Source organism: Emys orbicularis, chromosome 10 (genome assembly GCF_028017835.1).
Source record: "Emys orbicularis isolate rEmyOrb1 chromosome 10, rEmyOrb1.hap1, whole genome shotgun sequence".
Classification (NCBI taxonomy): Eukaryota; Metazoa; Chordata; order Testudines; family Emydidae; genus Emys; species Emys orbicularis.
In genome coordinates, this window is record NC_088692.1 from 30,494,041 (window position 1) to 30,521,104 (window position 27,064).

The 27,064-nt window shown below is 43.0% G+C and overlaps 1 protein-coding gene across 1 annotated transcript in view; it reads left to right on the top strand.

Annotated features, from left to right (window-relative positions):
* Positions 1-27,064, top strand: part of LOC135884588 (ectonucleotide pyrophosphatase/phosphodiesterase family member 7-like) — a 53,529-nt gene that overhangs the window by 19,112 nt on the left and 7,353 nt on the right. The window contains exon 2 of the mRNA XM_065412016.1: positions 9,118-9,263. Coding sequence (XP_065268088.1) covers positions 9,118-9,263 — 146 coding nt within the window. The remainder of the gene's footprint in view (positions 1-9,117; positions 9,264-27,064) is intronic.

Sequence of the window (27,064 nt, forward strand, 5' to 3'; positions counted from 1 at the left end):
TTTTGCCATGCCACTTGGACTGCACTCCCTCTGAAGAATTAGCCTATCATCTGTATGTTTTGAGCCTTCTAGTTCATTGCATTGCTGGAAGTTGAAAGGATGAAGGAAACAGATGCTTGAAAGAAGATATCAAACTGTTTCTTTGTCAGTGAATGGATGCTGGAATTGAATGCTGGCTCAGATGTTCGGAATATCCTCATTTATCATAGATTTAGGGTTTAGTGGGTTCTACTGGTCTGACTTGCATCTCTTGATGTCTCACTGCAACACAACAGTATCAGTTTAATGATGGCGGGACTAATTCTCATTTACACTATGTCCTCTTTACATTGCCACAATAAGAACCACATTCTACCACCCTTACTCACACTGAGTAATCCCTTAATCCAGGAATAGTTCAACTGAATCTGGCCCTAAATAAATCCATCATCCGAGTTAATTGCTGCACAATGCACTGCCTATTGTCCTTTTAATAGGACTGTCTTCTAAACAAGACAATGTCAATGGAAGCCTTGGGGGGGAAAGAAGAGTTTTCTCCTGTCTTTCATATCTTACTCTTTTTTTGGAAAGTCTAGGTCAGATCTTCACCTTGTAATGAGTATTTCAGAAACTCGGAGCCCCATCCTGCCAGCTGCTGAGTGCATCCTGTAAGATGGCACTGAGATCTATGGGAACGGAGCGCTCCCAGCAACACACAGGAGGCCCTCAGCACCTCACAGGATCAGGCCCTCCATCCATCAAAGTGGCCTATCTCTAAGATGACAAATTTCCACATACAAGATGGAAAATTAGAGCATTTTTTCCCTCTTAACAGAATAGCTAGGCAGGAACAGACCTGTCTCCTGATCTCTGTTGAAGTGCAGCATTACATAAGCAAATACGATTTGGCAGGTGTCTGATATAATTAACCACAGATATAGATGCCCACCATATATTTTCAAGACAGCAAACAAATCTATAAAAAAAACCTCAAAAATATTACAGCCTGACAGTTCTGAGACAGTGGAACAGCAAACTCCCTGTTACCTAAAGTCAGGATACCCAGATGAAATTGGAATAGTTAAATGGCTTGTCACTGATTTCTGGTTCACCTAGCTTGTTCCTTGAGCCGCCTTTCCCATTAAGTGCTGCAGCTTATGCTTTGCCCTATTTTCTCTTATCCCAATATCTACACCCAGTCAGTCAGGATGGGATGCAAGTGCTCCACAGTTCTGTTGACAGATCTTGTTCATGCAAGAATAAAAGCAATTTAGGCTTACAGTATATACATGTAAGATCATTGTTAACACAACACCTTGCAAACAAAAGAGCTTTTATGAATTTAACTGATCATGCGAGAGCGATACATAGGGGGCATAGGAATCACTTTGCCCCTCACTGAAATATGCAACCCCTGGGGTGAAGCACAGCAGCTGTTTATCTGCACACAGCAACCCTACAAAACAGGTTAGACTAAGGAATGAAGAAAAACACCATTGTCACAGTTCAAGGGAACTGCACCTGTATTTACCCCTTGTGGTCCAGCAAGGGCATCCACTGTCAGGTTTCTGGCTCCCCAGCAGTCACCTCTCTTGGGCAGAGACATGCATCTCTCTCCCCCCTGACCACGGTATTTCCAGGCTGCACAGTTCCCTGGCTATACTGTGAATTCACCAGCAAGTCAGACTGCCTCAGCAGACCTGCTTTGTGCTCTCCTTGGAGGCTATATCAACATAACTGCCAGCTGTTAGGAATTGCCACACAGCTCTAATCAAGCACACTTATTCTTAAAGTGAAAGCATTACAGACAAACATAAAAAACAATAAGAGTGCCTATATGCAAGCTAAAGTCTCAGCAGAGGTCATCCATCAGTCTTATGGGGCCCCAGTAGGTCAAGTCCTTCCAACTCCTCCACAGGTATTGGGCTACCATGGGAGAGAAGGTCTTGTCTATTTGATGGATCAGAAGAAAGGCCCTGAATCAGTTTAAACTGTTTATCCAAAAGTCCTTTTTCTGTTGGTCTCTGAAGAATCCAATTGGAACCAGTATATGCAGGTCTCCCCAGCGGGTGGTATCTCTCTGGAGAGTTACAATCTGAGTAAATTAGCCTAGTCACCCCTCACTGTTCTTAGTTCCTGGAGGGATTTGGTCACCCTCCCCCATGGAATCACATATACACCCTGACAGACAATAATACATAAACTTCATACAGAAAGCTGCCTTAGCGGTCACAACCATATCCCACTGACACTGCATTGGGGACTCAGATAGAATAAATGCAACACCCAAAGAAAAAACATAATAAGCAAAAAAAAATCCTGCAGTGTGAATGATGAATGCTCACTTTTACTCCTGTAACACACTGCCCAATTATGTCTTTGTTTCTCACTGTGGCTGACCCAGAGAGGACAGGTCCCAGTCCTTGCTTCCAGCTAATGGATTCAAGTCCTTTTGCTTAGAGGGTGAAGATCTATGCTAGAGGTTCCAACTTCAATCCTTGCCAACAACCCAACCAAGGGTCACTACGCTATTCATTCACACTGAATTTTCACTGCCTCTTCTTTGTTCCTTTCTTCCTGTTTAGACCATAAGCTCCTCAACTTCAGACCTTATCATAAAGCAACTAGCTCCATGCTGGAGCTACACAACTGATACAGGTTTCAGAGTAGCAGCCGTGTTAGTCTGTATCCACAAAAAGAACAGGAGTACTTGTGGCACCTTAGAGACTAACAAATTTATTAGAGCATAAGCTTTCGTGGGCTACAACCCACTTCTTCGGATGCATATAGAGTGAAACATATATTGAGGAGAGATATATACACACATACAGAGAGCATGAACAGGTGGGAGTTGTCTTACCAACTCTGAGAGGCCAATTAAGTAAGAGAAAAAAAAAAAAAACTTTTGAAGTGATAATCAAGATAGCTCAGTACAGACAGTTTGATAAGAAGCAAGTGTGAAAATACTTACAAGGGGAGATAGATTCAATGTTTGTAATGGCTCAGCCATTCCCAGTCCTTATTTAATCCTGAGTTGATTGTGTCTAGTTTGCATATCAATTCCAGCTCAGCAGTCTCTCGCTGGAGTCTGTTTTTGAAGTTTTTCTGTTTTAAGATAGCCACCCGCAGGTCTGTCATAGAATGGCCAGACAGGTTAAAGTGTTCTCCCACTGGTTTTTGAGTATTATGATTCCTGATGTCAGATTTGTGTCCATTAATTCTTTTACGTAGAGACTGTCCGGTTTGGCCAATGTACATGTCAGAGGGGCATTGCTGGCACATGATGGCATATATCACATTGGTAGATGTGCAGGTGAACGAGCCCCTGATGGTATGGCTGATGTGATTAGGCCCTATGATGATGTCACTTGAATAGATATGTGGACAGAGTTGGCATCGGGCTTTGTTACAAGGATAGGTTCCTGGGTCAGTGTTTTTGTTCAGTGATGTGTGGTTGCTGGTGAGTATTTGCTCTAAGATATAACCGCATTTGCTCCAATCCCTCAGATAGAGACAAGCACCTACAAGATCTCTATCAAGCATTCTTAAAACTACAATACCCACCTGCTGAAGTGAAAAAACAGATTGACAGAGCCAGACGAGTACCCAGAAGTCACCTCCTACAAGACAGGGCCAACAAAGAAAATAACAGAACACCACTAGCTGTCACCTTCAGCCCCCAACTAAAACCTCTCCAGCGCATCATCAGAGATCTACAACCTATCCTGAAAGATGATCCTTTACTCTCACAGATCTTGGGAGACAGACCTGTCCTCGCTTACAGACAACCCCCCAACCTAAAGCAAATACTCACCAGCAACCACACATCACTGAACAAAAACACTGACCCAGGAACCTATCCTTGTAACAAAGCCCGATGCCAACTCTGTCCACATATCTATTCAAGTGACATCATCATAGGGCCTAATCACATCAGCCATACCATCAGGGGCTCGTTCACCTGCACATCTACCAATGTGATATATGCCATCATGTGCCAGCAATGCCCCTCTGACATGTACATTGGCCAAACCGGACAGTCTCTACGCAAAAGAATTAATGGACACAAATCTGACATCAGGAATCATAATACTCAAAAACCAGTGGGAGAACACTTTAACCTGTTTGGCCATTCTATGACAGACCTGCGGGTGGCTATCTTAAAACAGAAAAACTTCAAAAACAGACTCCAGCGAGAGACTGCTGAGCTGGAATTGATATGCAAACTAGACACAATCAACTCAGGATTAAATAAGGACTGGGAATGGCTGAGCCATTACAAACATTGAATCTATCTCCCCTTGTAAGTATTTTCACACTTGCTTCTTATCAAACTGTCTGTACTGAGCTATCTTGATTATCACTTCAAAAGTTTTTTTTCTCTTACTTAATTGGCCTCTCAGAGTTGGTAAGACAACTCCCACCTGTTCATGCTCTCTGTATGTGTGTATATATATCTCCTCAATATATGTTTCACTCTATATGCATCCGAAGAAGTGGGTTGTAGCCCACGAAAGCTTATGCTCTAATAAATTTGTTAGTCTCTAAGGTGCCACAAGTACTCCTGTTCTTTTTACAACTGATACAGTTATAGTCATACAGAATCCAGTCTCCCAAGTTGGAATTTGGCAAGAGTAATGGGGCTTCTCCTATGTAAGCTCTCGCCTCCCTCACCTGCCACTGCAGGAGCCTTACAAACAACTCCAGGGAGTCTCACAAAGTTCTAGGTAAACATAGTGGAATAAAGGCTTCAGGCTTAGTTCTCCATTGCTATGGGCCTCACTGATACAGAATGGGCACTGCTGAGAAGCAGTAGCAACTCCCTTCTCAATATTTCTTAGAATGTTAACACCAGGCTAGCCTGGAAGAGCTGGGGCCTCATTTCAAAGCATCCAGTAGGAGAGAGTTGTGCTGGCCCAGCTGCCAGATTACAATGCTGAAACTGTTTCATAACCTCAACAGTGTGACTTGTAGCCTCAAAAGCAATGTTGTGTCTTCTTCTAAAATACGTGATCTAGCTCAGCTAGAAATTATGGGCTAAAGGCAAGAATTCAAGGATCAAATTCTCTGCCCTGTGTTATGCAGGAGGTCAGACTAGATCAGCAATTCTCAGACTGTGGGTTGGGACCCCAAAGTGGGTTGTAACCTTTTTTTAATGGGGTCACCAGGGCTGGCATTAGACTTGCTCAGGCCCAGGGCTGAAGCCGAAGCCTGAGTTCCACCACCCAGGGCTGAAGCTGAAGCTAGAGCTGCACTGTCTGGGACTGAAGCTGAAGCCTGAAGGCGTCAGGCCTGGGCGGTGGGGCTCAGGTTACAGTCCGCCCCCCGCCCCCCATCTGGGATGGAAGTCCTCAGGCTTTGGCTTCTCCCCCCAGGGCAGCGGGGCTCTGGCGGGCTCAGGCTTTGGTCCTCCTTCTTGAGGTCATGTAGTAATCTTTGTTGTCCAAAGGGGGTCTCAGTGCAATGAAGTTTGAAAACTGCCGGACAAGATGATCTGAATGGGCGTCGCTGGCCATAGAATCTCTGAATCTTTTGCAAAGGCCTCACATTTTTTTAAGGGGCTGGAATACATTTAATCTGGAAACATGAATATTTATCTAAATATGTTTAGAGCAAACAGCCTTGTCACAACTTACCTCACTGTAAATACTCATTAGCATTTACCGTTAACATTTCTGTTTGACGGGCAATTAGGGTGACAGCCAAACTTGGGCACCTTAGCTCGCGAATCTCCTTGATGTTTTATAAATACTCCACAGCATGACAGAGAGGCCACCTTCACCAATCTGCTTTACTTGCCACATCATGAAAGGAGCATTCAAAGAACTGGGGGTTAATGAAAGGTTATGAGCCAAATTCTGTCCTGATTTACAACCACTGAAGTTAAGTGGTGTGATTTAGGGCAGAATGTATCCGTAAGAGTCCATTAATTCAGAAATTTGGACACAAAGCTACCTTTGAATGTACATGAGCCCTTATTCACTGAGAAAGTATTAACTTCTTGTTGCAATAATAAGTTGAGAGGAATAAAATGTGCATCCTCCATAACATCTCCCACCATTAAAGGCATCTGCTCTCCAGTTTAACATTGATCCACAGCCATGGGGTCCTTTGGAACTCCTCAGTGCTGGTGGATGCCCAAATAACCATGAAAGCAAAAAAATGTCCTCTTCTGTCTATGAAGAGCCCAAAGGTTCTGCTCCATCCTCTCAGGCACTGACCTGGCCACAGTGATTCATCCTCCTCCAGGCTTGCATTTCATTACCCATAGCAATGAAAACAAGCCTCTGAGAAAAGCTCTAATTAGCAGAAAACACAGCAGCCCATCTGGTTTGCTACAATGGTCTCCACAGAATGCTGGTGCACTGCTCTCTGCACTCGCTCCCCATGGAATACAGAGTCCAGTTCAAGTCTTTGTCCTGATAGTCAAAGCCCTCCATGAGACTGGCCCTAGTGAACTAGAAAATCTCCTCTCTGTCCACAACCATGACCTCCCACAACAGCTACATTACATTGGAACTGTGAAACTATTGACTGAAAGGGGACTGTGGGGTTTGGAACTTTCACAGGAGCTGGCCTAGACAATGGAACTCCTTGACACTAGAGATAAGAATTGGTCACAGGCATATAACCACTTCCAGAAGCAGGGGCCTTTGGCAGCAGAGCACTGAAACAGGTGTACAAAGCTGGTCAAAAAATGCTCATTATTTTTCATAAGAAATTTCTAAAAATATTTGCTTTTTTATTAAAAATATTCAGTTTTCTAAAACCATTTTTGATAAACAATTTCAGTTTTCAGTTAAAAAAATTGGTTTAAGATTTTTTTTTACTGAAGACTGAATAACTTTTGTTTTTTGGGGTGTGTTTGTTTTGTGCAGTTTGTTTCGTCAAGAAACCAGAAAAGTTTAGCCAAAATGGCCATTTTCTACGAATGGAATTCAGCGTCACAGTGACCCAAACCAAAATATTTTGCCGACAAAACTTTTAGACTGGAAGATGTCAATTCACTGCAGCTGTTCAAAAGGAAGCCAGATTTGATCAATATTCCTGTTTGAAACATTTTTGAATAAAATTTCAAAACTGTCAAAACATCCCATTCTGACTTCTTTTAGAAGTTTCATTTTTCAATTCAGAATGACTTTTCTAAGCTTGTTAATTTACACTAAAAAGAAAGATTTAAAAGTGTCAAAATCAAAATAAACATATCAAATATTATTGAAACACATAATTGACTTGACCGGACGGGAAAAACAGATTCTCAGTTCACAAAAATTTTCAAGATTGACATTTTATCCCATTTTGGGATGGGAAAATTTTCAATTCTTAAAAACCTCACAGGCCGGGAAAACTGTTTCACTCCTACTTTAATAATATGTAACTAGAAATCCTGGTGAATTGCATAAAATCATCTAGTCCTGTGCAATGCCAGGCTAACTGCACTTCTCCATACACTCAGAGTGGCAAGGCGAAGCATGAAGAGTGGCTGTTTGGAACCGAGTGAATTATGCATTTGCTTGTGCTTTCCTCACAGTCCATGTTGCCAGCAGAGCTTGTCACGTGAAACAGGCTCATGAATCTAGCCACTGATGTTCATTCATTTGTATCCAGGTTTAAATGGAAGTCATATGATGATCAGCTCTCTTACTCAGTTTATCAACATGATAAATTCTATAAAATGTATTGAAGGCTAGAGTTTGTCACAAGGACATAGCTCATAGTAAAGGGAGCCATGTAGCTGCATCAGCCCAGGAGCATTCCAGTGATTTGGGGCTCAGGGGGCTACAGGTGGCTACAGGTCTCTCTTGTTCTTCAGAGAGAAGTGGGCGGGGGGGGGAAGGTGTGTGGCAAGGTACTGCTGTCCTGTACCAGCAGTGAATTACTCACACTCCCCATCTACCCCCTACCACACTGACTCAGCAATGCTGCCTAGCAAGCAAGGGATGTATCCGAGATTCTACCCATTCCGCGACCCACCCGCCTGCTCCAAAAAGGGAGTAAGTGGCCTGTAAGCCCTCCCGCCCCGCCCACCCCCTCACACCTATCCCTCTGGATTCAGTGTCTGGGCAGTCCCTGAAAAGTGTAACTGAGGGGTTCACTTCTTACTCCCCTGTGTAGATGTATAGTCCAAATCACACTCTCTCCCCAAGAGTGCTCTCCAGGCCCAAAGCACCTATTCAGAGAGCTCAGCACTTCCTCTTATCCAGCACAATTCAAACCCCAAGGAAAAGGGATTTGTATCCCAATGGGAGTTTATAAAAGGAAGAAAACAATTCAATCTGGACTGTCTCCAAAGGTTTGATTTCTAACATTCCCATCACAGCATCAGAACCTGTGGTGATGATTTCTGTTTGTTAATATGCATCATTATAATTTCTTGAGGACACATAGAGCTTCATAGTAGGCAAAATAATGAAAAAGCATGATGAATCCAGCACTATTACTTAAGAAACAGAATTTTACCAGCTACTGAGCTGATCAAATAATGTAAAACAGTTATTCATGAAATAGTTTATTTGATGAAGAATAAATATGTGAAAAAAGGACCAGATATTACTCACTCTTTCTTCCTTACCCGGCCCATCAGATCTAGGCAGGATAACACAGATACACCAAACCACCAAACATCCAGATCCCCCTCTGACCTCACATTCACCAACCCCTTCAGTGAGAATGAAAAGGGCTGCTAACAAAAAACAAAACTGTGGTAAAAATGAAATTAGTAAAACAATAGAATTATTAAAATGCAGTGTAATAGTCTTGCCTTAACTACTATAACTCTTTAGGCCACATCCTGCTTTATTTGCACCAATGTGGAGTTCTTCCATGAAATTCAATATGATCAAGATTTGACCCTTTGGAAATTCAAGCCATTCATTGCTAGCTTCATCTTTAGTGATTTTTGTGACAGCAATAGTGGTAAGCCAGCCTGTTCCAGGAAGGTCTACCCCTTCCCTATCTTTTTCTTATACTTCTTCCCAGTTAGCTGGAACAGTTGAATCCATTTATCTGGAAAGAGCTCGTTCAATGACTGCATTGTGTTTCCAGGATCTGCCGCATCACACCTATGTGACATCCTTTTTTTTTTTTCAGAGACATCCCCCATGTTTATCTCTTGTCTCATCCTCTTTTGCATTCCAGGTCGCTGGATTGAAGATCATGGAGTGATTCACAATCTGATGTTTAACCCAGAGACCCTGAGGAAGTTTTCTCATAAGGCAACCCAAAACAAAACAGAGTGGTGGGACAATGGGGTATTGCCATTATGGATCACAGCTCAGAACCAGGTACCATAGAAAGTCTTGACACTATATACGATACCTGTACTTTGGTTTTCATTTTAGTAACTTAATCCCTTTGCTTGAATGGAACATGGACAGTACTACATCAAGCAACACTGAAGCTATGTTAGCTAAGCAGTGGTTATATCAGTGACTTATTTCACACATCACAGCTAAGTGCTGGTGGCACATCCAAAGAAATCGATAAGCCTACTGAAGTCAATGGGAGTTCTTCCATTGACTTCAGTAGGGTTTGAATCAGGCTCAATATCCTCATAGGATACAAAACCAAAAGGACAAAAGAACATTACAATGTGCATGTAGCCTTTACCCTTGCAGAAAGCCGTATTTGCATATGCAAACAGGATAACTGCCTGCTTATCCATTGGTGTATGTAATTACCAGCTAATAGGTATTTGTGTTTGCAACAGTGAGTTTGTACAGCATAGTGCTCCACATGCATTTTGACAGGCACTTGTTTTGTGTTAGGCTTTAATAATATGGCCCTAAAGATCTTTATCTTACACTGGGGTTGCATTTTATAGGATTTTGTGTTGTATTTCCTCTGGTGTTTGCAATTTGTGTCTGATTCCTTGCATTTGTCTGATTGCCAATTACACTTTTGCATATTTGTTCCGCTCCACCCCCATCACTCATAATCTGAGCTTTTTTTGTCCCCTCCCTTTCCTCTGAGTTTGTAAGTGATTGTTCAGCAAGCGCATTTAATGAAGAACACGACTGACATCTGAATTGGTGACTCATCACTCATCTGGCAGGTAAATGTTAAATTGCTGCATCTGGTTCTTAATAACTCCACAGTTACCCTATAGCAGATTGCAAGCATTCTTCCACAAACCAAAGAACTGTTGTTTACAATTACAGCAACCTGATTGCTGCAGGCCAACTAACTCAGCATGAGAACTCTATTCATCAAAATTTTACTTGCATGGGCTGCCTGGGACATGGTCTTGGACAGAATTCACCATAAAGAAATCCATTGCACTCCTTGGTCCATTATGGCAACTTTGTGGAGATTGATGAATTAACCTTTAGTAGCGGAAATGTTTTCTTTCTATCAAAATGATGTTGCCAACATTCTATCACAATGCAGGATAATTGGTATGCTTTCGGTGGAGGATATCAGAGCAATGGTTGAATCACCCAACCGCCTTTTGTGAAAGAGTCCCATTATTAAGTGCGCCTACACTGGGGCACCAATTCACAAATGCCACAAGATCCTTCAGCATAGCCTAACCAAAAATGAGAGGTTTGGTTGAACCAAGAAATTTATTCAGAAAAGGGATTCATCTTTTCAATAAATATACCAGGATTTAATGTGGCTGAACAGATTTCTGTTAAGTTCAGGGTTGTTCATTCAAGTCCAAGCTTCTTGTCCTCACCTTCAAGGTCCTTTTCAACTCTACCACTGTTCACTCTTCTCTCTCCTCATTGCAGAGAGACTACGTGAGTGCTAACAGTTAAGCACATGCTTAAGTGCTTTGGTGCATCAAAGCCTAAGAAGGATTTTTGATAGAAATGGTTGAGAATTAAGGCGAGTAGGTTGTATTGATATTCAGTATGAGGGATCAGCAGGAATGCCACTGACCGGGCATCCATTGAGCCAAGAGATTGCCTCTCTCTACTTCCGTTCATGAAGTAAGAATCACGCTGGGTCATTCTATCAGTCACAGAACTGAAACTTTCCATGACCAGCAGTTAGATGTTGTCACTGTAGGGACTTCACTTTGGAGCTAGCTGCTTCCAGCATTCCTAGTGAGTTTCAATACACAGTGCAATGTTTTGGCTGGTCTTTGTAAATTGTTCTTATTGGTGTCAGGTTCAGTGGGTACCTTGGGAAAGGGGGACACAGTAAAAAATTCTAAACAAATTAATGTCAAGCTCCGTTCTTCCACTCTTCATGAACAGTGCTGGATTGAAAGATAGGAGAGAATGAAATGGCTTAGAACCTTCCTTATTGAGAGAATGCCTGTCAACCTCCCTGTCAGAGAACCTGGCTGCCCTGTACCACCCACTTCAGGCCACATGTGGCATGGTCAGTGATCTCTGCCTCAGTTTCCTCCCCAAGGTGGGTCTCCTCAGCTCTCTACACACCAGTCTGTGCTGGAGATTTGGCTTAGCCCTCCGGTCAAGTCACATACAAAACGTAATCCCTTCCAGCAAGAGTCCAACTAAGAAGTCCCAACGAACAAAAAGGTTCTTCTGCCCTTCAGGAGCTACTCTTGGCTCCATTCCTAGCTACTTTCGGGAGTCTTTCTGGCTTTAGGATAGAGCACCAAGCACCCAAGCTCATTCCCCTGGAGTTCTGTCCTCAGCCCCTTTGGGCTAGGAAGCAGCTAACTGATTATGGCACAGATGTGGCTCCCTCTCCCCCCCCCCCCCTTAAAGCGGCCAGTCACTCTGTGACACTCCCCCATACCATACTGTTTAGCTTGAAGATCTACCTGGAGCCCTATTGGTCCTCTGTGGAGGCCATACAGCTTTGGAATTCACTCCTCCTGCCTTGGGCTGAAATAGGCTGGATTGGATGGTTTTAGGATTTAAGATGAAGTCCATCCATTTTCCCCAAGAATTTGAGAAGTGGGGAAAATTGCAAGGGTGATTAATTGTTGGAAGAAGAAGATGGTTTAAGTTTCAATTTGCCTGGCTTTGAGGCTTGGGTTTACAGAGGAGAGGATGGCTGAGGTATAGCAACAATGGAGTTTTGATATTGGCAGTTTAAAGTTTCATAGAGTTTAAGGGCCAAAAGAGACCATCAGATCATCTAGTCAGGTCTCCTGTATGTCACGGGTCATTAAATTTCACCCACATACCCCTACAGGAAGACTTGAGTTAGACCAAAGCATTTCAGAACTAAGGAGACTAATCAGGGACGCAACAAGTAAGACCAAGGGGCCACCAGCGCTCCAGGCCCCTCCAATGGCAGGGAATTATCAAGAGTAACTAGAATGTGTGGACCACAGTTCTCAGTGTGTGTAAATGTAAATAAATACAAGTCTGTAGCATACGTGTAAGTTTGTTCTTCCAAGGTGACAGAGCCCCCACCCCAATCTGGTGGGATCCCCGTTGGAGGTGGGAGGATGCAAAAGCAGAGGTGAAGCACAAACAATCTTTGGCCACTACCAGTCTTGACTGACTTTAGGCTTTTAACCTTGAGGCAAAAGATTTAATATGCCATTACTGATCCCCTGAGTCACCTAGCTCCCTGCTGAAGTCTGGTCTAATCAATGTCAGCAATGAACAAAATTTCATAGTGATTAGAATCGGGGATTGGCAGTCAGTATTTCTGTGCTGCATTCTCTCCTCTCCACTGACACACTGGCTGACCTTGGGCAAATTTTTAAATCGGGAGGAATGGGGGTGGGCAGGGAGGGTTTGAGCATCCAATAACATGCTAGGTGGCATACAATAGCATGACGAGAGATGGTTCCTGCCCAGAGACTGTACACAAGCTGAATGCAATAAGGCACAAGAGAGCAACAAACACACAGAGAGGTCATTTACACATCCTGTGCCTCAGTTTCCCAATTTGTAAATGGCATATGGTTAAGACTCATCTGGTCACAGGGATCTTTGGAATCTTATTTCATTAGTGTCCACAGAACAATTTGAGGTTCCCAGATCAAAGTCCCTCATCTCTATTTTAGCCTAACTCAGTGCCTAGATGAATACAAAGAACTATTACAGGCCACTGTCGTTCTAAAATATTAAACCATCTGTGCATGTCTGGACTGTTGGTAATTAAATTAAATGTTGACAAATGTCAACTCATCAATATTAGGTTTTAGAGTAATAAACAAGATTTAAAAAATTAATAAAATCGATCCACTGTTAAAAGACCTTGAAGGGAAATTTGAGGAAAGATTTATTTCACTGGAGGTATGTTGAAAAGGCTGGAATAAAAAAAAATCAATGGGATGGTAGAATGAGGAGCTAGAGCATTAAACCATAATATTGAAGGAGGAGGACACTCTAGAATACCCTTATATGGCCTTTCTTGAATTACATTACCTCAGATATTTCTGTTCTGGTAATTCTGTTTCCCATGGGAAATGTAGCTTTTTTTAAACAAAGAAATTCACCCTCACACAGCAAGAGAGCTGATACGGATTTGACACTAACGTGGAACAGTAATAAAGCCCAAACTGATGCTCTAGGTTCAATTCAATGGGTTTTGTACTGAAAGCAGAGTGCAAAGGAAAGTGCAAAAGTAGCACAGAGTCCCAAACTCCTTATACTGAGGAAACAGACTACAAAAAGTCATTATGCACAAGCATTTTCAAGAATAATAAGCGTAACCGGAATAGCTGTGATTATTGTAATAAAGGAATGCAGCAGTAACAGAAAATAATGGTCCCAATAAAACCAACAATATTGTAAATTGATTGCTGCTAATAAAGTTGATTATGTTAATAAAATGGGAGAAAGAACAGTAAATACCCACTTGTTTGGGCTTGATATTTTCATAGTGTTTTATTAAACTGTTTGTTGGAATTAGGGATGTGAGGAATTCCCCTAAAAGGATTTGGCCACAATATGATTTCAACCTCTTAGGCTGCAGAGAATTGCATTCAAAACATTCACAAAAAAGTATATGAAGCCAGTTAGTCACATGATTATCACCCACTCTAAGGCAAGTTGGGAGGCAGTGAGGTCTAGGGCAGTGGTTCAAGACCCCCAGAGGTATTGCAAAAAGCAACCAGGTGGGTCATGAGGCGTTGAAATTGTATTACCATAAAAAGCAAAGAAAATCTCACTCCCCCACTCCCTGCATCCTTCTACCCTTCAAAGTCAACTATTCTAGGTCAGCTTCTAAACACAAAACACACAAATGAGTTAGCATTGCAACATTTTTCACTCGTACTTGTATAGTAAATGTGAAGGGGGGGGAAGATTGTGAAAATCTTTTGATTTTGAATAAAAGGATGGACAAGCAGCGAAAGTTGAGAAACACTGACATAGTGGACAGGGCAGTGAACTGGGAGTCAGGACACCTGGGTTCTATCCCCATCTCTGCTGTGATCTGGGGCAAGTTACTTCCACTCTCTGTACTTCTGTTTCCCCTGTCATATCTGTTTAGATTGCAAGCTATTTGGGCAGAAACTGTCTCTTGCTACATGTGTACGGTGTCCAGCACTGTGGGGGCACCCATCTCAGGGCCTTTAAACATGATCATAATACAACAACAACTTCCACATTCTTGAAGCCAGTATAAGCAACCTGAAGTAGAGCTGTGTGCATGACTGATTTTTTGGTTCCTGGCTGAGCTGAAAAGAAAAATAATTGGGGGGGGAGGGGAATTGTTTTGGGCTGACCTAAAACTAAAACAAGGATTTTTTCAAATTTTGGGGCAAATCAAAAAGTGTGTGTGGGGGGGGGGAATTTAAGGTCGAGTGAAATATTTTGTTTCGTTTTTGTTTTCTTTTTTTAATAAAATGTAAGTAAGTTTTGAAACAAAAGTCATTTTGAATTGGAAAAAAAACAAAAGATTTCATTCTGTCAGTGTCAAAACAAAACATTTTGATTGGTTTAGAATTTGGGTGGGAAGGAGATTAAACTAAACTAACTGAATTTGACACAAATTTGCAAAACATGCCCAGCCCAAATCTGCATTTTTCAGTGAAAAAGAGTTTCAGCCATTGCTTCCTCAGTTGATTTTTCTGGTCCTAAGCAGTGCATACAGCCTCCTGGAATTTGGCTTTGGAGCTGGTACTGTATTGATCATACTTTCTTCTATTATTTCTGTAACATTCTTTCATTAATGATATTACTAACTAGGATATGCCTTCTGCCTTCTGTGGTGTTTCTCTTTGTAAAATTAACTTTGAAGTTATTTTTGACCTTTCGATAATCCTAAATGATGTAGAAAAGAATGTCACCAGAAACAATTTTTTTCAGATTTATGAGCCTCAGGCTAATAATCTATAATTAAAGTCAATGGAGAAAAAAAATTAAGTGCTAGTTTGAAAGTCATTTAATTAAATCAAAATACTATAAATTATTTATGGGGGTAGGTTTTCCCCCTAACTTCTGTGCAGGAGAAGGAAAGAGAATCTACAACAGCCCTGAGAGATAACCGACTCCTCATTGTCGCCTCTTTCATACCACTTACCCTCAAAATCTCAATGTTTCGACCACAGAAAACTCATTCACTGGGCATGTTCAAGGTCACAGTGACAGAGCCCAGGAGTCCTGATTGCCAGCTCCTGCTCTAATTGCTGTTGCAAGGCACCTTCTCTGTCTCACCAGCCTCAGCTGCTTTTAGCCTTGGCGAGACGGGCTTGGGTAAAACAGTCCCTCTTGGCTGCAAAGGGGCAGTCCGTTCCTTCTCTCAGCCAGTCTTTTGGGTTTGTTTGTCTCCCTTATGGGAGGGAATGCAGCCTCTCCTCCTGGTGAGGCTTGCTGCTCTTAGTCTACTGGCAGCTTGACTCCTACTGTTTCCCCCCCCCCCCCTCTCTCTCTCTCCCTCCCCCCAACAGGGGAGGGGTTAAAAAGGTCTCAGGCAGCCCTTAGTTGGAATCAGCTGCTCCTAATTGACCTCAGGTAATGCTCTCTCAGCTGCTCCTAATTGATCTCTGGTAACCCCCCCTCAGATGAACCTGATTGACCTGTAATCACCCCTCCTCAGTTGATAGGGAGGAGGGCCTTTTAACCGTCTGGGACTGTTTTCTACACCCCCGCCCCCTTGTAGCCGTCTGTCCTGAGTTTATCACATTGCTAAACAGTGTTCTATGCCTGGGAACAGTAACTAAACCTGGATCTCCATCCTCATAGTGGAGAATCCCAGGTGGCCCCTTTTTATTAACATTTTATTCCTCAGTCCCTACTCCCTCGGTCTCGGACGCGGTTCAATAAAACTGGTGTCAAGGGGGCTGATTTTGGAGGCTAGCTAAGCTAGTTTGGTGGGAGCTTAGTGGTAGTTCTGTGTACTGTCATATGCTGCCAGACAGTCACAGGTTCGGTTCTCAAAGCCTGTGACTAACCGGGAAAGTGTTTGTATGATGTTTTTAGGAATATTGGGTTTGACTTTGTTTTTCCCCTATTCAAATTTGTATTGCTGCCTGGCCAAATGCATAGAATTCAATCAAAGGAGGTTCAGGTACCTGCTTCAAAAGAGTTAAAATGGCTGGGCCATCAATTGGGGGAAGAACCATCCAAAATAGGAGGTTTTTCTCTTCTCGGCCTCAGGCTGAGATCAAAGAACCTGAGGGGTTAAAAGGGTGCCCTTGGCAGAAATGAAAGGGGAAGGTGGTCAGCTTAGCTGAAGCCGACAAGGACACAGAGTCAGCACACAAGAGAGGCTAACTTGAGAGCCAGGCTCTGCAGCAAACAAGCTGTAACTCAGTGCCCAGAGAGAACAGGGAACACCCAGACTAAGTCATGCCTACCTAGGGGAACGCAAAGCATAGATAAGACAATATGCTGATAGGTCTTTGTTAGCCTTAAAACTACTTCACCAAGCTCTTCTATGTTCAGGCCCAGCAGGCAGCCAGGAGCTCTTCCTCACTGCCCTGGTCCCGGCTGGCAGTGAGCTGTCCATGGTGCTGCAGTTCCTTTTGGCCAGCCAGGAGCACCATATGCACTCCTCTGGCTCCATCAAGGAACTGCCTGTCTCTGGCTCTACATCTCCTTTTTATATGGCCCTCCTGGGTCCTGATTGGCTGCTCCCTGTAGCCTCTCTGGTTGGCTAGCCCTTTGCAGCCTCTCTAGGCCATTTGAAGGACTTATCTCCACTGTTCCTTTCCTGGGATGAGTGTGGCAGGACCATGAGGCCTCCCGCAGGAGGCCTATGGGCCTAGTCACAGTTCCAAACTCAGTTACATCCATAGAACTGGAGCAACTCCACAGGAGTGTAAATGAGAAAAATTTGATCTGTGATCATTTTCTTTCAGTTGTTCCACTGCCTTTTCCCCACTGCTAAAAAGTCTAACTGGGGATAAGGTTATAAAGCAATGATCTCATAGAAAGCCAATACCCTATTATAGCAGTTCTGTACATCACAAAATTGTACATTTCCTCATGGGCTTAAGAGGCAAATGGCAAAACATAATAGACAATTTCTAGTTCATACAGGGTCTCCGATACCAGACGTCTCTTTGAAACAGCAGACAAGATCCAAAGGCTGAAAAGCTAAGGTCAGCAAATTTCTAAATGAGACTAAAATGTACACTTTTCACAGTGAAGGTAATTGGAGCAGTTTACCAAGGGATACGGTGGATTCTCCATCATTTGAAGTCTTCCAGTATGATCTCTTTCTCAAAGATCTTCTCTAATTTAACCACAAATTGATGGACTCAGTTCAAGAATCATTGGGTGAAATTCTATTGCCTTCGTAGGTGCAGGAGATCAGACTAAATGATCACGGTCTTCTGGCCATAAAATCTGTGATCTAAAGGTCACTGAAATAAGTGGGATCCTTTCCACTGACTTCAATGCACTTTGGAGGATACAGGATGGCAATAGGGGGACTATAAGGGTAAATGGAGACAGACAGGAGTTACGGCCACAGGGAACAGGGGATAGACTGGTAGATTGCGCTGCCCCTAGGCAAAGGCAGGTGTATGTGATTGGGGACTCTTTACTGAGGAGGTTAGACAGGCCAGTGACCAGGGCGGACCCAGAAAACAGAAGGGTGTGCTGTCTGCCGGGCGCTAAGATACGGGATGTGGACCTGCGGTTGAAAAGGATCCTAAAGGGAGCAGGTAAGAACCCCTTGATCATCCTTCATGTAGGAACGAATGACACGGCTAGGTTCTCGCTAGAGAGAATCAAGGGAGATTATGCCAGGCTGGGGAAGACGCTTAAGGAAGTTGAGGCTCAGATTATCTTCAGTGGGATTCTGCCTGTTCCTAGAGAAGGACAGCAAAGGGCAGACAGAATTGTGAGGATAAATAGCTGGCTGAGGGAGTGGTGCTATAAGGAGGGCTTTGGGATGTATGGCCACTGGGAGGCGTTCGGGGACAGACAGCTGTTCTCGCGGGATGGACTTCACCTGAGTAGGGAAGGAAATAGACTTCTGGGAGGGAGGCTGGCTCATCTCATCAAAAGGGCTTTAAACTAGGAACTTGGGGGAGAAGGTTGGGAGATGTCCAGTTAATCTCCACGCCAGATTCCAACACTGAAAATGAGGGAAAAGAGATAAGCACAGATATAGATAGGGGTAGGGAATTGGACATTAGAAGGAGGGGGCGGATGGACACTAGGGGGTCCGTACCAAAGTGCATAACTAATGGGAGAAAGGATAGACAGCATACGGTAAGATGTTTATACACCAATGCGAGAAGCCTAGGTAACAAAATGGAGGAACTGGAGCTCCTGGTCCAAGAAATGAAACCTGATATCGTAGGAATAACCGAAACATGGTGGAACGGTAGTCATGACTGGAGTACAGGTATGGAAGGGTATGTGCTGTTTAGGAATGACCGGAAAAAAGGTAAAGGTGGGGGTGTGGCACTGTATGTGAATAATGAACTAAAATGTAAAGAAATAATAAGTGATGGAATGGATAAGACAGAGACTGTCTGGGCAATGATTACACTGGGTAAAAGAACTACTAGAGCCTCCCCTGAGATACTGCTTGGGGTGTGTTATAGACCGCCGGGATCTAGCCTGGATGCGGACAAAGAACTATTTAATGTTTTTAAGGAAGTAAAAACTAATAAGAGCTGTGTGATCATGGGGGACTTTAACTTCCCGGACATAGATTGGGGAACAAATGCTAGTAACAATAATAGGGCTCAGATGTTCCTAGACGTGCTAGCAGATGAATTCCTTCAGCAAGTAGTAGCTGAACCGACGAGGGGGGATGCCATTTTAGATTTGGTGCTGGTGAGTAGTGAGGACCTCGTTGAGGAAATGATAGTAGGGGACAACCTTGGCTCGAGTGACCATGAGCTGATTCGGTTTAAACTAAATGGAAGGATTAACAGAAATAAAACTGTGACTAAGGTTTACGATTTCAAAAAGGCCAACTTTAATAAATTAAGGCAACTACTTAGGGAAATGGATTGGGCTAACATACTTAGAGAGCTAAAGGCAGATGAGGCCTGGGATTATTTCAAGCTGAAGTTGCACGAGCTGTCCGAGGCCTGGATCCCGAGAAAGGGGAAACGGTTAGTGGGCAGGAGAATTAGACCTAGCTGGATGAGCGGGCGTCTCAAAGGGGCGATTAAGAAAAAACAGAAAGCGTACAAAGAATGGAAGAGGGGGCAGATCGGCAAGGAAACCTACCTTATTGAGGTCAGAGCATGTAGGGATGCGGTGAGAAAGGCCAAAAGCCGTGTAGAGTTGGACCTCGCGAGGGGAATTAAATCCAATAGTAAGAGGTTTTATAGCCATATAAATAGGAAGAAAACAAAGAAAGAGGAAGTGGGACCGCTGAAGCATGTAAATGGAGTGGAGATTAAGGATAATCTAGGCATGGCACAATATCTAAATGAATATTTTGCGTCGGTGTTTAATAAGGCTAATGAAGGGCTTAGGAATAGAGGGAGCGGGACACAGGGGAATAAAGGAGGGGCGATTGACATTACAGTATCAGAGGTGGAAGCCAAACTTGACCAGCTAAATGGGACTAAATCGGGCGGACCGGATGATCTCCATCCTAGAATATTGAAGGAGCTGGCGCGAGAAATTGCAAGCCCCTTGACGATAATTTTTAATAAATCTGTAAACTCGGGGGTGGTACCGATGGACTGGAAAATAGCTAATGTGGTTCCTATTTTTAAGAAGGGGAAAAAAAGTGACCCGGGTAACTACAGGCCTGTTAGTTTAACTTCTGTAGTATGCAAGGTCTTGGAAAAAATTTTGAAGGAAAAAGTAGTTAAGGACCTTGAGGTGAATGGCAATTGGGACAAATTACAACATGGGTTTACGAAAGGCAGATCGTGCCAAACCAACTTGATCTCCTTCTTTGAGAAAGTAACAGACCTTCTAGATAAAGGAAATGCGGTGGATCTAATTTACCTCGATTTTAGTAAAGCGTTTGATACTGTGCCGCACGAGGAATTATTGGTTAAATTGGAAAAGATGGGGATCGATATGAAATTCCAGAGGTGGATAAAAAACTGGTTAAAGGGGAGACTGCAGCGGGTAGTACTGAAAGGTGAACTGTCGGGTTGGACGGAGGTCACCAGTGGGGTTCCTCAAGGTTCGGTTTTGGGTCCGATTTTATTTAATCTATTCGTTACTGACCTCGGAACCGAATGTAGGAGTGGGCTGATAAAGTTTGCGGATGACACAAAGTTGGGAGGTATTGCCAATTCGGAGAAGGATCGGGATATTCTGCAGAGAGACTTGGATGACCTTGTAAATTGGAGTAAAAATAATAGGATGAGATTTAATAGTGAGAAGTGTAAGGTGATGCATTTAGGGATGACTAATAAGAATTTTAGTTATAAGTTAGGGACGCATAGGTTGGAAGTGACGGAGGAGGAGAAGGACCTCGGAGTCCTGGTTGATCGCAGGATGACTATGAGCCGGCAATGTGACGTGGCTGTGAAAAAAGCTAATGCGATTTTGGGATGCGTTAGGCGAGGTATTTCTAGTAGGGACAGGGAGGTGCTCCTTCCGTTATACAAGGCGCTGGTGAGACCTCATTTGGAATACTGTGTGCAGTTCTGGTCTCCTATGTTTAAAAAGGATGAACTCAAACTGGAACGGGTACAGAGAAGGGCCACTAGGATGATCCGAGGAATGGAAAACCTTTCCTATGAAAGGAGACTCGAGGAGCTCGGTTTGTTTAGCCTAACCAAAAGAAGGCTGAGGGGGGATATGATTGCTATCTTTAAATATATCAAAGGGATTAATACCAAGGAGGGAGAGGAATTATTTCAGCTCAGTAGTAATGTGGACACGAGAACGAATGGATATAAACTGGCCGTGGGGAAGTTTAGGCTTGAAATTAGAAGAAGGTTTCTAACCGTCAGAGGGGTGAAATTTTGGAACAGCCTTCCGAGGGAAACGGTGGGGGCGAAAGACCTTTCTGGCTTCAAGATTAGGCTTGATAAGTTTATGGAGGGAATGGTTTGAAGGGATAACGTGATTACAGTCAATTAGGCATTAACGTGCAATCGTGGGTAAAATGAGGGTCCGGCTGTAGAATCTTGCCTGTATGCTCGGGGTACTGCTGATCGCCATATTTGGGGTCGGGAAGGAATTTTCCTCCAGGGTAGATTGGCAGAGGCCCTGGAGGTTTTTCGCCTTCCTCCGCAGCATAGGGCAGGGGTCGCAGGCTGGAAGATTCTGTTGTGGGTGGGTCAGCTTTTGTGGCCTGCATCATGCGGGAGGTCAGACTAGATGACCATATTGGTCCCTTCTGACCTTAAAGTCTATGAGTCTATGAGTCTATGATCAGGCCTGTAAAGATCAAACCTACTTACCAGATGAGTGGCAGGCCACTGGCAAACATTCAGGGAACTGTTCCTCAGTTTCCAATAGCAGAAAGAATGCTCTGTCATAGCTCGACAATTTAGACATGCTGTTCCTCCTGCCCAGTGAGAATTAACTTCATAGGTGGTTTATGATGTGCTAGTCTAATCCAAAATAGCCTACAGGTAAACCATGGGTATGGATTAAGGCAGTAATGCGAAGGCCTACATGTCTCAAGCTGTAAAGACAATAGCTTAGCCAAACCGAGCCTTGGTCTACATGACAAACTTACGTTGCTATAGCTACATTGCTTATGGGTGTGGAAAATCCACACCCCTGAGCAACGCAGTTATACCAACCTAACTCCTGGTGTATACAGAGCTATGTTAATGGGATGGCTTCTCCCGTCGACATAGTTGGAGCCCCTCGGGGAGGTAGACTACCTATGCCAACAGGAGAAGCTCTCCCGTTGGCATAGGTAACATCTTCAGTGTGCACTACAGCGGCACAGTAAGAGTAGACAAGCCCTAACCAAGGCATAAGACCCCAAAAGCCTTAGCATATGCAGCTAACCAGGAGTAACCCTAGATCTTAAGGTATCACTGGTTAGCTGCTTATGCTAAGGCTTTTGGGGGCTTATGCCTTAGTTAGTTTGGCTAAGATATTGTCTTTACAGGCTCAATACATGTAAGCCTTTGCATTACTACCTTAATCCATACCTATGACTTATGTACCTATACCTATAGGCTACACCTCAAAAATGAGCTATTAATACTGCATTTAATAGAAAAACACTTTAAAATAGACATGTTTTATAAGGTATGGTGCATAACTGGCTGGATAACCGTACTCAGAGAGTTGTTATTAATGGTTCCCAATCCTGCTGGAAAGGCATAACGAGTGGGGTACCGCAGGGGTCTGTTTTGGGACCGGCTCTGTTCAATATCTTCATCAACGACTTAGATATTGGCATAGAACGTACGCTTATTACGTTTGCGGATGATACCAAACTGGGAGGGATTGCAACTACTTTGGAGGACAGGGTCATAATTCAAAATGATCTGGACAAATTGGAGAAATGGTCTGAGTTAAACAGGATGAAGTTTAACAAAGACAAATGCAAAGTGCTCCACTTAGGAAGAAAAAATCAGTTTCACACATACAGAATGGGAAGAGACTGTCTAGGAAGGAGTACGGCAGAAAGGGATCTAGGGGTTATAGTGGACCACAAGCTAAATATGAGTCAACAGTGTGATGCTGTTGCAAAAAAAGCAAACATGATTCTGGGATGTATTAACAGGTGTGTTGTGAGCAAGACACGAGAAGTCATTCTTCCGCTCTACTCTGCTCTGGTTAGGCCTCAGCTGGAGTATTGTGTCCAGTTCTGGGCACCGCATTTCAAAAAAGATGTGGAGAAATTGGAAAGGGTCCAGAGAAGAGCAACAAGAATGATGAAAGGTCTTGAGAACATGACCTATGAAGAAAGGCTGAAAGAATTGGGTTTGTTTAGTTTGGAAAAGAGAAGACTGAGAGGGGACATGATAGCAGTTTTCAGGTAATTAAAAGGGTGTCATAAGGAGGAGGGAGAAAACTTGTTCACCTTAGCCTCTAAGGATAGAACAAGAAGCAATGGGTTTAAACTGCAGCAAGGGAGGTCTAGGTTGGACATTAGGAAAAAGTTCCTAACTGTCAGGGTGGTTAAACACTGGAATAAATTGCCTAGAGAGGTTGTGGAATCTCCATCTCTGGAGATATTTAAGAGTAGGTTAGATAAATGTCTATCAGGGATGGTCTAGACAGTATTTGGTCCTGCCACGCGGGCAGGGGACTGGACTCGATGACCTCTCGAGGTCCCTTCCAGTCCTAGAATCTATGAATCTATGTTTCTTTCTTTAAAAGAACCTTGATTTTCAGCAGCTTTCCAGGACATGCATCATATCAGAATATCGCATTATGAACATGCGCAATGGAATAAGTACAGGGTCTTGTGCGACTTCTCTCCAGTATAATCTGAGAGTTTGTACAAAAGTGTGAATCAGAGAGTGGCAGAAACAAAAGCCTATTTCACATTTTGGGTCAGGGGTTCTTTAAAATCAACTAGGGAATTACCATGCCAATGGTGACCTCCAAGCAAGTAGGAAAATCTAAAGCACAGTGAAATGTCAGATAAATTGCAGGGATCAAAGGTCTTTAATTAGATAACAATGAAAATATACTTCATGTGCCATGTGTGTGTGTATAAAAATGAAATCTGAGCCCTTTGGCAGTGCAATTGATAAAATTCTTATTTAATATGTGCTGCTTGCTTTTTGTTCCTCCTTCAGTTGATATTTTCTGCATAATTAGAGCCATATTTTCTGCCTCTTCTCATCCCCTGATTTTTGGGACCTAGAAATATCATGGCTAATCTCAATTTTCATAACAAACCAGTGAGCCTGGTTTTCCAGTGTGTAGCTCCATTTTACTTCTCTATATCACTAGTGATTTCAAGAAGTTTCACAGGTGACAACTGGAGTAACTAAATGGAGAATATGTTTCTGACCCTTTTGGTTACAAAGAGAGAGTACCTTGGGATGGTAAACTAATTGCAAGGGATGCAAATTTTTGACTATGACTTTTCCAGAAGCCATAGGTTCCTCACAACCCTCTTCCCTAACACTGGTCCATGACAGACTTTTCGGTGTATGAAATCTATGACCCCAAGGTCCCTTGAATTCTGGGAGAGCCTCAAACCAATTCTAAAAAGAAGCCAGGGATGCTGTAAGCTGCCTCCAGCCAGTTGCCTGCAGCTGAGCAGGCTTCCCTGCTGAGCAGCCATTGTGACCCCTGGCTATGTGGTAACCTGCCTGGAACTGGAAGGAAGCAGCACAGGTTGCAGAAGAAAAGAGTTTGGAAGAGGTACAAGGAAGTCCGTCTATGTGCACATGGCTAGAATGCTAGCTGCAGTTGCAGCAGCTCTTTAAACAGTTCTGTTAATAAAGAGCCAGTTTAGTTTTACAAGCATAGAGTCCTTTTGTGTCATTACCCAGCATGCGGTACATGAAACAGGCTAAAAGGAGGAGTAGCTCACTAGCTTGAGTGGCCGCATGGGCCTGTGGACTTAGACTAATTGAAAGGCAAGAGACTCACTTGCATTTTAATCCTAGTTCTTGGTCATGATCTTGACATTTAACGTCTCTGCCTGGTGTGTAAATTTGAGATAATACTATGTATTGATCAACTGCTCATGTGATTAATTAGTTAAGCTCTGTAAAGCATTTTTAAAGTGCTGAAACTCACTATAATGCACACAAAACCCATCAGTGACTGGGACCCTAATAGCTCTGAGGCCTCCAGCTTATTTGGACAATAGCCCAATGGATAATAAATGAAATGCTGACAATGCGCTGATCCCAGCACAAGAGGTTGGCCCCCACTTCTCTTGCAGCAACAGGCAGGTGATGACTTGAAGATTCCCCTCCCACACCCCGCCACTTCCCATGTGCCATGCGCCTGCCTCTCCACCACCCAATCCCTCCTTAACACCCACTTCTTTCACTTAGCCGTTCATTGCAGATCGCTGTTAACTCTGGTCCTGAGCTTACCTCATTGAAGTCAATGGGACTCTTGCCACTGATTTCAGTGGAATGAATGGGAGTTTAAAGTCTGGGAGCTTTAGAGCAGGGCTCACCCTTTACATGTGTACAATGCATCTGCTAAAATTATATTGCATGCCCCACAGGTGAGGGGCCATGTTTATTGGAGATAAGTAAGCACTATGTACAGAAAGCACCTTCACCTCTCAGAATCCATCCCTGCTCACATGCTTCACCTTATAATCATTTAAATTTATCTCACACTATAATTTAAACATAAAAACAAATCCAATGACCTTGAGCTAATCAGATTGTGGCCAAATATACCGCACAATCCCTTTGCTTGTTTGCGCTTCCCTTCCTCCTTCCTTTGTCTGTATTCTGACCATTTATATTGAAAGCTCCTCGAGTGGGGGAAAACATGTTTTCTTAGATGTCTATAAAGCAGAATGCCCACCAGCAGCATCAATATAAATAATTCATAGTGCCATATAATAAAGTTAAATAGATTTGGAAAAATTGGTATTGTCACCAAAATTCAAACTTTTAACACCGGCATCATCTCTGTCCTACTTTCTGGAGCAGAGTCATGGAAATGAACAATCAGAATGAGTTGATCTTATCAATTTCTAAGTAAATGCCTACGGAAGATGTTCAGAGTCCATTGGAAAGAGTTTCTTGCAACAACGGAAATTCTAAGTAGAACAAACCAATCTAAAGCACCAAATATGGTAAGATGGATTACAGTGGCCATATTTAAAACAGGCTTTAAGATTGCCACCAACTTGACTTCCATGGCAAGTGATAATACATATACCACTTGGAAAGAGAAAAAGTAGGTAACCTAAAGAAATATTATGCAAAATAGAGAGAGAAGCCAAATCCATCAACATGACACTCAAGCCTGAACAAACCAGCACAAGCCCAAAATAAGTGGGAGAAAACATGGACACTCTATGCCCTGAGGCGGTGGGAGGAGAAAGAAAGAATATATAATATGTAATGTGGTTGCAGACAGGCCACCAACCAATAGTCATATTCACTGTAAATATGAACTTTGGTTGGTGACCTATTGTGTCTTTCATGTTATCCTGTGCTTTTCTTAAAACCCCAACTTCTGGTATCATGTTATTTCATGACAATCTCTGCTTTCATTAAAGATTCAATTTCTAGCCCTCAAGGTGGCAGAGGAAAGCTGGAAAACATGAGCACCAATTGCTTCAGAACCACAAGACAAATGAAAAGAATCCAACATTACTTATGATTTTTATTAGTCCGATGATTTTGGGAGGCCTGACTCATGAATGTTGAATATTTGGGGTTGACCTTCCTGGATCCAGTTGTGTGATGCAAGCTTATCACTATAAAAGGGCAAACAGGTAATCCTAGATGTAAATCTCTCTGAACTTGGCATAAACTCCGAAATGGATCTGAATTCAGATCCAAAGTCATCAGTTTAGACCTTTTCCTAATTATAATTCTCAACTCCCAATCTCGCTCTGCCTGCGTCAATGTTCCTGCACAACCCAATCCAAATTCTCACTCTCCCTTCTTGTTTTGTTCTTCAATATTTCTAGTTTCCTTGAATAGCAAACACTAATATTCTATCATCCAGATGTGCACATAATTCACTAAAGATATATTTCATGCCGTAACATTTTTCAGTCAATATGGTTCCAGGTGTACATCCTGAAATCTTCCTCGTTGCAGCATGAGCTTCTTTCATGATGCACTGCCAACATGCTTCAATCCTTTTTTGGATGGGGTAACTCTGGATAGAGGGAATGAGAGAGAAGATAGTTGGTTTTCCATGTAACTTTACCATTTCATAGTGAGTCTACCACC